General features: G+C 47.2%; 1 protein-coding gene across 3 annotated transcripts in view; it reads right to left on the reverse strand.

Annotated features, from left to right (window-relative positions):
* ercc6l2 (excision repair cross-complementation group 6-like 2) overlaps window positions 1-15,200 on the reverse strand; it is a 115,455-nt gene that overhangs the window by 82,828 nt on the left and 17,427 nt on the right. For all 3 annotated transcript variants that reach the window (XM_038804791.1, XM_038804792.1, XM_038804793.1), the window contains exons 7-10: window positions 14,471-14,678; window positions 13,463-13,603; window positions 11,712-11,828; window positions 4,167-4,286 (exon numbers count right to left, since the gene is read on the reverse strand). In XM_038804791.1, the coding sequence (XP_038660719.1) occupies window positions 4,167-4,286; window positions 11,712-11,828; window positions 13,463-13,603; window positions 14,471-14,678 (586 nt within the window). The remainder of the gene's footprint in view (window positions 1-4,166; window positions 4,287-11,711; window positions 11,829-13,462; window positions 13,604-14,470; window positions 14,679-15,200) is intronic.

A 15,200-nucleotide genomic window follows, 5' to 3' on the forward strand; every position in this document is an offset into this window, starting at 1 on the left:
TGATGCACTAATGCCATCTCCCTTCCCTTATAGGGCAAACAGTCGACCAATCCAGACTATCCTCGCACCCCTTGGGTACCATGAACATGAGCAGCTCAGATAGAGATATCTTGGACACAGCCACTGAAGAGGCGTCACATTTGTCACCTGCACACTCAACCAGCGCAGATACTCACACCTCGGTGGAATTAAGTAGTAGGCAGGGTCCTGGGTCACTCATTGGTCAACACCTCACAAATCGAAGATCAGGGAGCCGGCATTGGAGAGATGCCGGAGCCTAGGACTCTGCTAAGCCCCTGGTCAAATGACGGGCCGCTGGGTCCAGTCATGCCAGACCTGCTGCAAGGCAGCTGTGCGAGCATTAGGAAAGAATGACATCAACTCAGAGTGCATGGTCAATTGGAGGAGTCCCAGCGCCTTCTGTCCGAGATAGTGCCGTCACTCCTACGCAGCAAAGCCAACACTGCGAGGGTGGCGACCGCAGTGGAGACCTTGGTGCAGGACGTGCACTCCATGGGGTGGAATGTCTTCTCCATGGTTCAGCTCATGACCTCCACGGCTTCAACTGCTTTGTGCAGGCACTGGTGGGAATCCACGACTGTCAGCGCTTAAGGGTGGCAGGGCTTCTGGATCTCACTCCAGCGGCCCCTCTATCCCATGGAGGAGCAGAGGGGTCCATGGACACCCGAATGGAAGAGGGTCGGCAGGAGCATTGCCTAGGGCCCTCCATCCAGAGTGTGACCAGCCCATTGACATCCTCCTCCCTGTGAGTGCCACACCTCCAGCCCAGCACACCGAGGAGAGTATCACTGCATCCGTGCTGCACAAAAGTAGGCTCGGAGGCTCAAGGTCCCAGGCCTTCCAATGGACGCCCACCAAGGTCATCTCAGGCAGCAGGCCAACTCAACTTCAGCTGTGGATTGGCACGGTACACAGTGGTTAGCTCTGTGCTTCACAGCTCCAGGTGCGATTCCTGGCTTGGGTCATTGTCTGTGTGGAGTCTGCAAGTTCTCGTGGGTTTCTTCCGGGTGCTCCAGATTCCTCCCACAGTCCAAAGATGAGCAAGTTAGGTGGATTGGCCGTGATTAATTGCCCTTAGTGTCCAAAAAAAGGTTAAGTGAGGTTACAGGCTTATGGGGATAGGGTGGAGGTGTGGGGTGCTCTTTCCAAGCGCCGGTGCAGACTCGATGGGCCAAATGGCCTCCTTCTGCTCTGTAGATTCTATGATCCTGGTAATACACCTAGATGTAGTGGGAGGGTAAGGAAGGGTAAGAAACAAATAGTACCTATGTTCACCTGTGCCCAACAGGTGCTGACAAAGATAGGTCACCATTGTAATATAGCTCTTATACTAAACATCACTTTATTCAGCGCTATACAGCAGATCTTCCTCCCTGTCATTTCATGGCACCATGCTCTGCAAATCATCCCTGTGGCGTGTGGGAATGGCAGCGTTATATCTCTCCCACCTCCCGCACTGATGACTAAGCATATGTGCGCTGTTGCCGGCATGGCCACCCATCCCCACACCCTCAGCCACAGCGTTCAGGTCTCTCAGTTCTGCCACCAATGATGAGGAGACCATGGGGTGACAAAGTGTAGAGAGGCTGCCCACTTTTGATATTAGTTCGAGGGAAACACCAGGACCCCTGAACTCGGAGGTAGCTGCAGCAGATGGGAGATTATCCTGCATCTCTGAACCCCAAGATAAACTTGTTCATTGGCAGAATGTGTTCAGCCCTCTGTCAGGCAGGAGCAGCCATATCTCTGAGGATGAAAGGTAAGCATCACTCAGTCCTCAATTGATTTAGTGCCCTGTCCATGGACTTGGGAACCATCATGAGTACTGATGAGATGTCACACCCCATGCTGGAAGAGCTCTTCACTTCCTCGTTCTAGTTGTCCCCAAACCAAGAGACTCGGAGTGTGTTCCTAGCTCTCCAGCCAATGCGGGCACTGGCCATGGCTCAAGGTGCTTCCTCTTCCTCGGGTTTCCCCTCACTGTCCTCCTCCTCAGAGAGATGCCACACCCCATCTCCTCCTGGTCCAACTCATCTCTGTTCTTCAATGCCAAGTTGTGGAGAGTGCAGCAGACCACAAACTTATGCAGGACACCCTCTGGGGGCTGTATTGGACTGCTCCAGGCACCTGATTATAGAGAGTCTCTGCAGGTATTTGTGGTCTCCGTAATGATGTCATTAGCCACCACGAATGGGTCCTATCCTGTCCTTTAGGAGCCATCCAAGCTGCTCTCCCTCAAATACACCAGGGCCTGGATTGTCCGATCGCCAAAATAGTGTTCGGCGTTCAACCGGAGAATCCACTTTTGCGCTGGAATTGAGGGGGGGGGGGGGGGGGGGGGGGGCCGTTTTTCCGATGCTCCAGCCCCTCAAAAACGGCATACTGGCGAGGTGGAGGTCACCTAAGGCCCTCCCCCGATGCTCCGCCCCAATGGAACACGTGTCCACACAACCTTCGGGGACCTCGCGTGGCGGCTGTGGATTGTGTCCAGCGCCACCACAGTCGGTGAGGAGGGGGGGTGCCATTCCACTGGCAGGGGGGTGCCATTCCACTGGCAGGGGGGTTACAGGGAGGCAGTTTTTGCCAGGCTGGGTCAGCGTGCGGCCGGCGTCATGCTGTACGGCATGGCCATCACATATGTGCATGCGCAGCCACAGACCCAGCCATTCTGCGACCATATCCGCAGGTAAAGCCGGGATGGCTCTATGATTGTCCAGAATCATGCACTGAAAAGAACACCAAAGTGAACGCTGATTATTCCTGACAAAACCCTGACCCTCAGCCCTCCATGCCTGAGACTTCCACCCTTGCACTTCCCCCTTGGTGAATGCCTCATCACTCAGCCTCACACCTTCCCCTTTCACATTATAGCCACTTCCACACAGCTGTTCGCTCTCAACTCCACCAGGATGCAACACGTGGTCTTTGAGAGTCCCATGGCACCTTATCCCTGACCATTTCCAAAAGGGCAGTTGAGTGAACGCATGGGACCAGTATCTGTATCCTCACAGTGGACCTCAGATGGCCCCCATCATGACCTTAAATGGGGTGAGTGATGGTAACCTTGCATAGAGGTAGATATCAGTGTTAACTGTGTAATGGTAACGCTTGTGTGAGCATTGGAGTTCAATGCTTGGGGCTAATGTTTCAAAAGGGTTAAGAACTTGACTCCAATCAGTGGCACTAATATTTAGCTCTCCATATTTAATTGGCACAAATGATTAGTCAAGGAATGGTGAGGTAGTATTTCAGGAAAATGACTGCCTCTTGCGGCAAATGAGGCTCAGCTGAATAAGAGTGAAGCCTGCAATTAGCATAACAAGCAAATATGTGGAGGGCACTTTCATTCTCCCAGGTCACAAGGGCTACAGCCCTCTATCCCAACACAAATTCTTGACAGTCAAACTTCCCTGACAAGTGGATTCGAACTTCCTTTTAGCTCAACCCATTTGTCCTCACAATGCTGCTTGAGTGTGGGATTCAGCTCACACTGCAGTCCCCCAGTCTACCCCCACCCCCCCAAATGAAAGGGTCTTCATGCTTCATGAGGCAAGGATGCACCCCATTCCGAATCACATTGTGCCTGCCAGCTAGGTACTGATTTTGCTGGGTTTGGGTGGGAGACTCATCTGGAAGATGGAAATAAGTCATGGGAATTAAAAAGGCACACGGCTCAGTACAAACTCATACACCAAGCTAAACTCAGGCTAACAACCTGGATGAAGAAAAAGCTCCTCTTCAGACTTCATTACTCTCCTTGCGAACCTCATCGGCTATATTTGCAATTTCACTAGAACTTACCTACATCAGATTCATATTAAGCCTCATTCTCTTATTAAGTCTTTGATTACCAAGTTTCACTGACTCTCTATCTTTCTATGGCTTTTCAGTTCTACAATTAAACCCTCTCCTTACTCTCTCTCTCCTTCAAAAGCAACCTAAAAACCTACCTCTTTATCACCACTTCAAAACCTTTTTGCTCGCATTTCCTCATTTCTGGTTAGTTTCACCTCTATGAAGGACTCGTTAAGGTGTTGCGCAAGCGTAATTTAATTTTACAACTAAAAAGTAGGAATATTTGCATTTTCACTCAACAAATATTGAATCATTGGGTGAATTTCTGTAATATTTTCCTGTATTCTTACCTTCATTTTACCACTGTATTTAGGATCAGAAATGGTCGTAAAAGAAGCTTCTTTGCTTTGCTGTACAAAATCTGGAAACTTGCAGAATACTTGTTCACAAACTCTTCCAACAGTGGATGCCTTAAACAAAGACAAAAATCATAAATACGAATTAGTCTGGTAATCAAAATCTCTATCAAACACCTGCATGGAATGAAAGAAGACAACTTGCACCATGCGGCCCAATCCTGTTTAATCTCCAGGGAATGCAACTAATCGTCGAAGTCTCTGAAGGTAAAACACGCAATTCATGCCAGAGTTCAGAACACATGCAAGTGGAATTTATGGAGGTTAATGTAATGCTATAACAATATTCAAAACAAGAATTTGTTTTTAGACATTATTTTCATTAGAATATAGCAGTTGTCATGCAATAGCAATATATATTCTTATCCTCATAACCTTCCATTACGTTCCTAACTAGTTCTCTTAACAGAATAACAGAGCCATACAAGATTTTACTCTAGATAAGCTAAAGCTCGATCAAAGTGGTAAGCTTTAAACAATGTATGAAAGGGGGAAAGTAGAGGTAGGCTTTAAACAATGTATGAAAGGGGGGAAGTGTGACACAAAGGTGAAGAGAGGGTATTCCAGAACTTTTTTGATCCACAAATGTAACACTGTTTCACATATAAACAGGAAGCGATGATGGAATCATTTTCAGTATTCAGGTCACATCAGTTCCTTTGCCTTTCTTTTTGACACTTGCTTCTGCATTTGGAACTGTAGCTTGTCCCTTCTGTGAAGATTCCTCATGTAAGCCTGTTTTCCTCTCCGTATTGATGCCTTGCTTTTTGGAGATTCCTAGACAAGATGCTGCTTACTGGGTCTTATTGTAAGTCTCAAGAGTATTATTTTTTGGAGGCCCCCCGAGTTCATACTTCATGATTTATAATAAACTATATGTTGAAACATCCAACCTACAAGTGTTTACATGGATAACATCACCCATTGAGAACAACAAGCACACAATTTGTGGCCCATGCAACCATCTGACAACTTTTGAGAACACCAAGTATTTGTCAATAGCAAATATCTTACCCAACACACATCTAATCTCGTTAGTGCAGGTAGTCTCAAGTTACTTCAGTTAGGGAATAACTCATTGCTAGTGGATCTACTGCTGATGACATCTTTAGAGTCTTATTTTCCAGTAGCATTTATTTCTATAGCAGCCTCGCTGCACCTAGGTAAGTGTAACTACTCTAAGACATTTTTGGTAACCTGATTTAGGATTTTGTGCTTGTGCTTTGCTGTATTAGCCTCAAGGAATAACTATCTAGAGGGACGCATTATGATGAAACATCCAATGAGATCATTTTCTCTGCTTTATGTGTCACCTCATTTAGCACTTCAGGCTTTATTCAGCAAGTAAGGAATCGAATTAGTAACAGCTTTTGTTCTTCATGCAATTTGTGCACTTTTGGTTCCTGACTTTCAGAAGGGGAAGGACTCCATAATACAAGTTCATGATAACTCTTGTTCGTCTCCTCTGGTAGAAACATTTGTGCATAATGCACTGCTTTCTGTTCTTTCCTTCTGATGTCATTGTTTTCAGTCTCTTGAACAAGGTATTTTTGTTCATCTCGATCTCCAACTGAACAGTTCACCAACTCCTCTTGTGTGGTAGATTTGTTCTACAAGATTCTTGTACCTTTTCTTCTCACCCTCATCCATAAAGGCAATAAATAGACAAAACATCCATCTGCTGCAAATTATTTATTGTAACATCATTGACACTAAGCCATTGAGGGAGCACACAACACACTGGCATATTGAACTTTAATCCCATATATGTAGAAATACAGTGCATTTCCTCTCAAAGATCTATAGACCACTCTGCTTAGCAATCATTCAGCAGCATCACTAGAAAACCTTTGAAGGGCTTGCAAAAGGCCTTGGCTGTATTATGCGCATTATGACAGCTGTCGCCATCAATATTCAGCAAGTGTGGAGCAACTGTTTTGAATGAATTTCCAAACCAGTCCTTGACCCTCGTATGACACCGCAAAAGTTCATCAATATACTGACATGGTTTATCCATGGCGATTCATGCTTTGAAAATAGTTCAAGTTAAACCTTCATTCTCTCAACACTGATTAAGGCCAGGTGCTGCACCACAACTTTTGACACTGAGAAGTACCTCCCAAAGATACGGAGAACCTTTGCAAATTTGTACTTGTAGCCTCAATGCTTGAGAAGGGATTATGTTTCAATTTATTAACAATTTTTTCTGTCAATGTTTTGCCAAAGTCATACTTCATTTTATATGAGGCACTCATTCCATCCTTCTTCAGTAATTCAAGTGTCTTTGGGTCCTTTGTTAAGTGTTGAGCAGTACCTATTACCTGAGGAAGCCATCATAAATAGCAAAGAATAATCCACAGTGAAAGTTAAAAACTGTTGCTTCAGCATTAGCAACTCAACCTTGAAAAGGCACAACTAGTCTGTGGGGTGGGTCAGCTTTGTTGATGTACAGGTCTTGAAAAAGTGTTTGTTTCACTTGTTGCAGCATCATTGTTGTTGCTGGTCCTGTTGTGAGAACACAAAATGACTTATCAAATATACATAAAGAAATCTAATCATAAATATACAAATAACTTATGCATGAAATAATACAAAATCATCGTACCTGGCAGTCAGATGTTGGTCCTTACAAGGGTTCTAGTTGCTAAGCAATTATTTACTCTTCATCCTGTAGCTCTCTCCATCACCAATAGGATCCCAGTTGGAACTGAAACCAATACCCACACAAACAAACACCTTTGTCCAGCATGAATCTAACTTAATTCCTTCCAGGCAGAAACATTCAATTACACCCACTTAAAACTATAACTTATTTCTAATGTTTACCACGAGAAATATAAATCCCTTAAAACTCTCTTGGTTTACTTAACATCTGATACTTTTCAATATCAATCAGTACACCAGGAGACACTGAAGGTGATCCATATTGCCAACTGTTCTTTATTGCTTTCTCAGCTGAACTCATGAGAAAACATGGAACCGGCGACCCCACAAAGCACTGGCTTGCAAAGTACAGCAAGCCAGACAAAATCTACAATACATAACACTCCCCCTCATTCTCTTCCCCAGTTTCAGTCTCTCTCTTCCCCCTTGCAGTCTCTCCCTCCCTTGTTCTCTCTCCCACTCTTCCAGCAGTTGAGCTGTTTCCCACCCTCAGTTTCTCTTTTTTCCCTTCAGTCTCAGTTTCTCTCATTCCCAACCGCAGTCTGTCTCTCACTACCTGCAGTCTCACTTCCCCCCCCCCCCCACAGCAATCTCTCCCTCCCTTTGCAGTCATTTGCTTTCCCTGCAGTCACTTGTATATTCCCTCTCCCCTTGCACTTTTACTCTTCCCCGTCTCTCTCTTCCTCTCGCTCCTTCACTGCTACAGTTGTTCACTCCCCTGCTTTAACTCCCTCCCACTAGTTTCTCCCTTTCTCACATTGCCCCTTCCCCGCGTTGCTCACTTTCCCCCATGCAGTGTCTCTTTAACTCTCCATCTCACCCTCCGCAGTTTAGCTCCTCCTCCCTCCACCGCAGTTACACTCTCGCTCAAGCGTAACGAGGGCGGTGAATAGCAGGACAGGCCAAAAGCGAGAATTGTCCTGGCGACAAACAGTATGGGATGCAAACGGTCCGCTCCTATAGGCGATATCGGGATCTCGCCTTAGCGTGGCGAGAAACCAATTGTCACCACTTAAGCCCCATTTCCGCACAATTAACGAGTGACCCCATATCCAACGGCCTCCCATTATTTAGCAGCCTCTTCAGTGGCATCGAAGGCCACGGGATGAGGTAAGCAGTTGGCTCACCTTGGCGCCGATTAGTATTCCTTTTGAAAAACGTGAACCTGGCGGCAGGGCACCTGTGGGGAGCCGAAGAGGTGAGTAGTCATCTTTGCTCACAGGCAAAGAGCCTGGGTGTGCTGGGCTTGCCACCCTGGTGCAAAGGGTCAGGGGGTCAGCCCACATTGCGGAAGGCAGTGACAGAGGCATCACAATGGTTTTGCGAAAATGTGTTTAATGTGTTATACAAATCCCACTCCCGATGGTGCCACCCGTCCCCCACCACCACCACTCCGACCTCACCCCCTACCTACCCACCAACCCCTCCCCCAGTGATCCTCCATGTGCTTCACCCCCCAAGCTCTACTACTAACGTCTTGGTGTTTCCCCAGAATGCACATCTGAGTTGTAGGCAGCCAGCTGCTTACCTCATCCCGTGGCCTTCGATGCCACTGACAGTCGTCCTCTGGGGGCTCTGACGGCACATACACAGCTGTGCCGCCCTAACCCGTGTGCTGACTGCAAGACGCGAACTCAGAGGGGTGGATCTCAGAGAGTTGGTGGCCAACATCCCCAGTACATGGGAAGGGTCCGGCTTGGCACCCGGCACCCCCTCCTCCCAATCGGTGCCCTTAGGGCCCTGGAGTCCACCTTGGAATGGAGGGGCAGCTGGTTCGAACCCTGGCTGTCCCTGCATCATCTGGCCCTGCCAGCCCTGGCGGTTCCCCATGGTCTGCACCATTGTGTTGACGCCCTTGGCGATGCTCCTCAGTGACTGGGACATCTAGATGCAGTGGAGTCCTGTTGCCCCGAGGATCCCATAGAGTCAGCCACAAGGCAGCGCCTCAGCCGTGCCCACCTGCAACTGGGACACGCTCCACAACTGGGACAAGCTCCACAGCACCTCAGCCATGTCCATCTGAGAGCGGGTCATGTCCGCAGAATCACACCAAGGTCGGCTAGTACTGGGTGACACCCCCCAGCGAGTTGGACATTCGGCCGAGACCCTCAGTCATGGCCGTCATGACTGCGCAACGCCTTGGACACCTTCAGTCATGGTGTCGATATCGTGCTCCACGGTGGTTGCCACACTTGCAGTGTTGGCCTCAGTGCCACTAATTGCTGTCGCCATCTCCTGCACCCGTAGCCTCTGGGACTCCTCCAAGCGGTTATGGATCTGCTGGAGTGACGCTGACATTTCCCTCCAAATGTCCAGGTTGGTCCCTATTGCCTCCATCAGCTCCGGGTATCTCTGTACCACAGGCTCAGCACCTGGCTGGGACCCACAAGGGTCCTGGAATCCAGCAGACTTCCAAATACTGTCTCGCCTGGGGGTTCCTGCCTTCACTTGATGTGCATCGTCAGCAGTATGGTGCTCACCAGATTGTACCCCCGAAGACTGACCACTAACATTTCCCACCGAGGTGTGTGTATCTGCACTGATGGAGGAAGGGGATGACAGCTGCGACTATACTGGTTGCATCCTCAAAGCTCTCCTCCAAGGTATTCTCCTGGGAGTCAGGAGAGGGTGCCGCCCAGAATGGGCAAGCGCCGTTGGCTGGAGGACCTGCAGGAGAATGGATATATGGTCACTGGGAAGGATGGGTCAGTCACTAAGTCAATCACTACTCACATTTCACAGGTCCTCCAGGTGGAGCCCGGTGGCTCCTCACCTGTGCAGTGTATGCCAGCCTCCACGTGACGGACCAATCTGTCCTCACCCACTCCAGTCACCTCCAGGGCACGCTCCTCAAAGGAGGTGAGAATTCTTAAGTCCTGCAACCCAGTCTTGGCTCTCTCACGACGATTATGGGGGAGCTTTCCCTGAGGAGACACAGAGGGGGCATCGATAGCCACACGCGTGGTTCACAGTGGTGGGAGGGGGTTTGAGGGTGGATGCTTCCTTTGGGGTGGAGACACGTTCATGTCTACTCACTCGTGCTGCCCGGTGTAGATTGTTGACATTTTTCCGGCACTGAAGGCCAGTCCTCCTGGTCCCAATCCCCGAGCCGACATCTGCCGCCACCTCATCCCAGGCAGCACTAGCTGCCTTGTGGCTGACTCTGTGGGACCTTCAGGGCAACAGGACTCCACTGCATCTAGGAGTCTCCCCAGATCAGCATCTCCGAATCTTGGCGTTATTATTGCGAGCTGGCTATGGTTGGCTGAGCAAGTGCAGCTTAAGAGTTGCTCGACCTTGTTAGTGGGGGGCTGACGAATGCGGTCCTGGTGAATCAGCTTGCGAGCCTTCATTTGCGACGAGACGTCGATCAGGCCTCGTTACACTTAACTTTGAATTGATTTGCGGGCTTCATGGACCGAGGGCCGGGAAGCTCGCGGAAATTACCGCTCGCTACCACACTTGGGGTGCAATTCTCTGGAAAAATTTCTATGTAACATCTATTGTAATTAAAGGGGAGCACATAATCATGTGCTTTTTCTTTTTACAACTTTTAATGAGACCACTAGACTTTAAGTGACTAGTTCTACAATTATTTTTTACTGTTAAAAAATTAATAAAATCAATGTCCCAATAGAGAGAACCATTAGCTTGCTTTTCAGGGAAGACTGACAATAACGTAATATTTATACAGTGCCTTTCATGACCTCAGACATCCCAAAGAACTTTCCAGCAATGAGGTATTTCCAACTTAATATAAGAAAAACATCAAGTGCACAGAAAGAGTATTTAAATAAAAGACCTGGCCATCTGTTTTTTGTAAGGTGTGGATTGAGGGATAAATATTGTCCAGGATATCAAAACTTGGGAATCTTTCCTTTAATTCTGCTGTGAATCTTTTACATCCACGCAAGAGGGCAGATGCAAGCTTGGTTTATCATCGCACATGAAATAAATCACCTCTAACACTCCAGCACTCCATTGGCATTGCACTGAAATGTCAACCTCACCTGCTGACATCTGGGGCGGGGGGTCCCGGCGGGATGGAGTGGCGTGAACCACTCCGGCGTTGGGCCGCCCCAAAGGTGCGGAATCCTCGGTATCTTCAGAGGCTAGGCCTGCCCCGGAGTGATTGGCGCCCCCCCCCCGGTGGGAAAGGGGCTTGGCGCCACGGCAACTGGCGCCAAAGGGCCTCCGGCGGCAGGCGCGAGTCAGCACATGCGTGTGCTGGTGTCAACCCATGCATGCGCAGACGGAGCTGCTTCCGCACCAGGAATGGCGGACCGGTACAGCCTCCGGTGCAGAGGACTAGAGTGTCCCCACGGCACAGGCCCGCCCGTGGATCGGTGGTCCCCGACCGCGGGTCAGGCCACCTTGGGGGCACCTCCTGGGCCAGATCCCCTCTCGACCCCCCCGGAACCCGCCCCGCCGCCAGGTCCCGTCGGTAAGGGACCTACTCTAATTTACGCCGGCGGGACTGGCAAAGAACGGGCGGGACTTCGGCCCATCGCAGGCAGGCCGGAGAATTTGGTCAGCCCCGGGGCCCATTGAGTTGTGCCGGACCCCGCCATTCTCCGAGGTGGGCGGCGCGACTCACGCCGGGGCAATTTTTGGAGGGTGGGAGAATTAGGAGGATGGCGGGGGCGGGATTCACGCCGACCCCCGGAGATTCTCCCACCCGGCGGGGGGTCAGAGAATCCCGCCCCTGGTCTGGGGGTGCATTAACCCACAGCCTTCTGATGCAAGAGGTGAGAGTACTATTGAAGGAATCTAAAAGGAAATTTATGTATTTAATAACAAGATTCAAAGAATTACCTGCATCTTGCTTGTGTTCTCATCAGGCTGCAAGAGTGCAACATGATTGGATACCTTACGGAGGATGGCCAAGTAACTAAAATAAATTTGCCGTACTGTAGAACCATCCTGATTTTGCTGGAAAAATAAAACCATCAAAAAGTATTCAGTATATTTAAACAAAATGATTCCCATTCTCGATTTAACAGTATCTGGAATCTCAACTTAGAACATAAAAAAATATGATTACATGGTTTATCCGGGAGACTCCCACCTCTGCAAAAACATATTTAGAACTTATTAAAAAATCTGTGGCAGCTTCCCCAACAGAGCTGTAATTTTCATTCCATTTCCGCATTTGGCTTTTACATTTGGCCATCTCTGCTACTCCAATTAAGGTAAAGCAACAGCTCTCCAAATTGACAGATGTTCCCACAATTAAGAAAAAAACTTGATCGAGACAATAAGACCACAGGGCACTTCCCATAAAAAGAAACAAAGTGTGAGACATCGTCTCATAATGCAGCGGTTTTCAAGATTGCATAACTGAAGGACCAACAAATCTGTTTTTTGTTGGGGTTGGCAAAGGGAAGAACTTTGACCAGGTCACCAGAACTTCCTGTTTTTTCTTTGAAAAGTGCCATGGGATTATTAGTTGTTCACCTGAATAATCAAGACAGGCAGACAATTTATCATCTCATCCAAAGGATGCCACTTTCATCAGTACAGCGTTGGAGTTCCAAGATTAGATTATGTGCGCAGTTTCGGAGGTGACAGTTGATCCACACACTTGGAGCTCAAGAGTGTTTGCGATATCAACTGAACTAAGATGATGTACAGTAGCATTAAGGGGGAAGAGGGAAGAATGCAGCAGGTTACTGTTCTGCCCTTTCACTTGTAAGGAGTCTGAATCCAGCCAGACTGTGAGAAGTATCTTTTTGCTCGTTCCGCTTTAAGGCTCACATACAAAATGGTTCTCAACAGTCTCAATTGTGTTTTTGTCAGAACCTGGTCACAATGTTAAACTGCTCACAATCTGTACTAAAATTGAAGAGGTCTCAATAGTGGGTCGGAAATGGAAGCGTCATAATGCATTTGTATGGGCTTAAACCACATTTGAGGTACAACAGAAGGAGCTTTACTCTGAATCAAATTTGTGCTATTCCTGATCCAGATTTAATTCTCACACTGGCTGCCAAAAGTTAAAAAGTGGTCTATTCAGTAGTACCGACACCCCTTGCTTTGAAAAAAAACAGCTAAAAATATACATTCCAAAACCAGCAGTGTTTATCTCCTTAAAAAAACTAGCTAAGTCAGACCATTGAGTAACTGCCAAGAAGGGGTCACCTTCTTGATGTCCACTACTTTTAATGTCCTAAAGTAACAAATGAACGGTTTGAAATTCAACACAGTAGCTTGAACTCTGTCAGAATATGTGGTGCTTTAATTTTGTGTTTGCTGCTACAATTGCAGGACTCATCGCCCCTCAAATTAAGTAGAACAGATGAGAGTATTAGCTTTAAGCTTGCAAGTTGATTTCAGAGACAAAGGGCCTGATTTTAACTTGATGACTGGGTTTTGAATGGATTAAAATCAGCCTTAAGCTTATCTTTTAAAAATGGAAGGAATAGAAATGTATAGATGAAGTTAACACAGAAATTACTTACAAAATTTAAAACACTAGCCAGGTAACTCAAGCTTACTGATCACAGCATCTAGCCTCTGAACTATTCTCTAAAACGAACCCCGACACACAATGCTTTCTGACTGACCCGATAACAGCAGTTTTTCCTTTTTCGACCACTGTTGCAATCACATGGATTCCAGCCACGCAGCACTAACTTTATGTCCTCTGTCTCCAGCACTGCCTTGTATACTGTCTTCTGGAACTCTGTCAGAGAGCAGTATATCACCTGAGAACAACAAATACATTTCAAACTAGAGAATCAAGGTTGTTTCTCCATCTACGGATGGGCAGTCAAACTACTGGTAAAGAGTTTTAGTAACTAATCTTAGGTGTCAGTAAATTATATGAGGATAGTACATTTTATTTTTAATTATTCAGGGCTAAATTAGTTACAATGATAGCTAGTTTCTACTAAGTCCCTGTATGAGAAAATGTGTGTATTGGATTAGGTTTCTAGCATGCCCATATGACAGTTGAGATGCGCCACTGAATGAGGAAACTCCGCCTAAAGTAGCCTGTACAGCTTATTTTAGAAATATGATAGCGAAACTGACATGACACAACTGTGCTATTGTTTGAACACCTATATACTGGAGACAGAAAGATTCTTATGCAAGGTCAACGTTGAATCATCACAAAGTTAAGTCAGGCGCCTTAGTTCACAGTGGAGGTTTGAGCAGTTAATGTGACTTAACCTCCTATAATTCCGAGCCAACAAGAGTTTATTGGTCTTATGCTTTTATTCTGTGGCACAGTGGTTAGCACTTCTGCCTCACAGCTCCAGGAACCCGGGTTCAATCGGGTGACTGTGTGGAGTTAGCACTTTCTCCCCATGTCTGAGTGGTTTTCCTCCAGGTGCTCCGGTTTCCTCCCACAGTCCAAAGATGTGCAGGTTAGGTGGGTCGGCCATGCTAAATTACCCCTTAGGTGTCCAAAAAAAAGGTTAGGTGGGGTTACTGGGAGAGGGTGGATATGTGGGCTTGGATGCTCTTTCCAAGGACCGGTACAGACTCGATAGGCCGAATGGCCTCCTTCTGCACTGTAAATTCTATGATTCTAGGAGTACAAAACACTACCAGGTCATCTTCATTACCCGGTCTTCTTTCTTTGGTAGTTGATCACTGATGAGAGCCTTGGTACGTCTCAGAAACCAAAAGGACATGCATTTCGCCAACCGTCTCATTGACTTTCGTCCAACAGCTAGTTCTCTTTTGGTTGCTGTGTGCCTCTGGCCAAATTCAATTGGATTGCAAAACTCTTCCTTGAAACGAGCTCTGTTGCCCAGGCAACCTGGTACTGCCCTGCAAGTACAAAGAATTCAGAATTATTTTGTTCTCTCCTTCAAATAATAACCACATCAAGCAATAATTTACAAACTCAGCGCATTAGGAAGTACTATTGAATTGTTATGCCTTATTGCCTTCATTAAGATTTTTACTTGGGAGGCAACATCCTGGAGGAGAATTATAGATTTTCAATTGTTATTCTTTCTCCACCCTGACAGTTCAAGAGACTAAACTTCAATTCCCTGCTTTGGACTGACTGAAAGCCGAAGGAAAGGATAATATTGGTGAGCAGCTGGTGGCATTTATGGAATCTTTTTATGAGAAGGGCATTGTGGTTGGAATAGGTCCCGCTGGCAGTTATGGAGAAAGTGAATTTGAACTGCGAAACACTGAATAATGACAGAACTTGGGAGAGTGCATTTTCCATTTCTGATGCTGCACTAAAGGTCTTGAAAGAGATTGATAGGAGAGACGCTTTGTGTTTGTAGGGGTCAGGAGGCCCTCCAGACACATGCTGCAATGGTATTGGGAGCAGAT

This window comes from Scyliorhinus canicula, chromosome 8 (assembly GCF_902713615.1).
Source record: "Scyliorhinus canicula chromosome 8, sScyCan1.1, whole genome shotgun sequence".
Taxonomy (NCBI): Eukaryota; Metazoa; Chordata; class Chondrichthyes; order Carcharhiniformes; family Scyliorhinidae; genus Scyliorhinus; species Scyliorhinus canicula.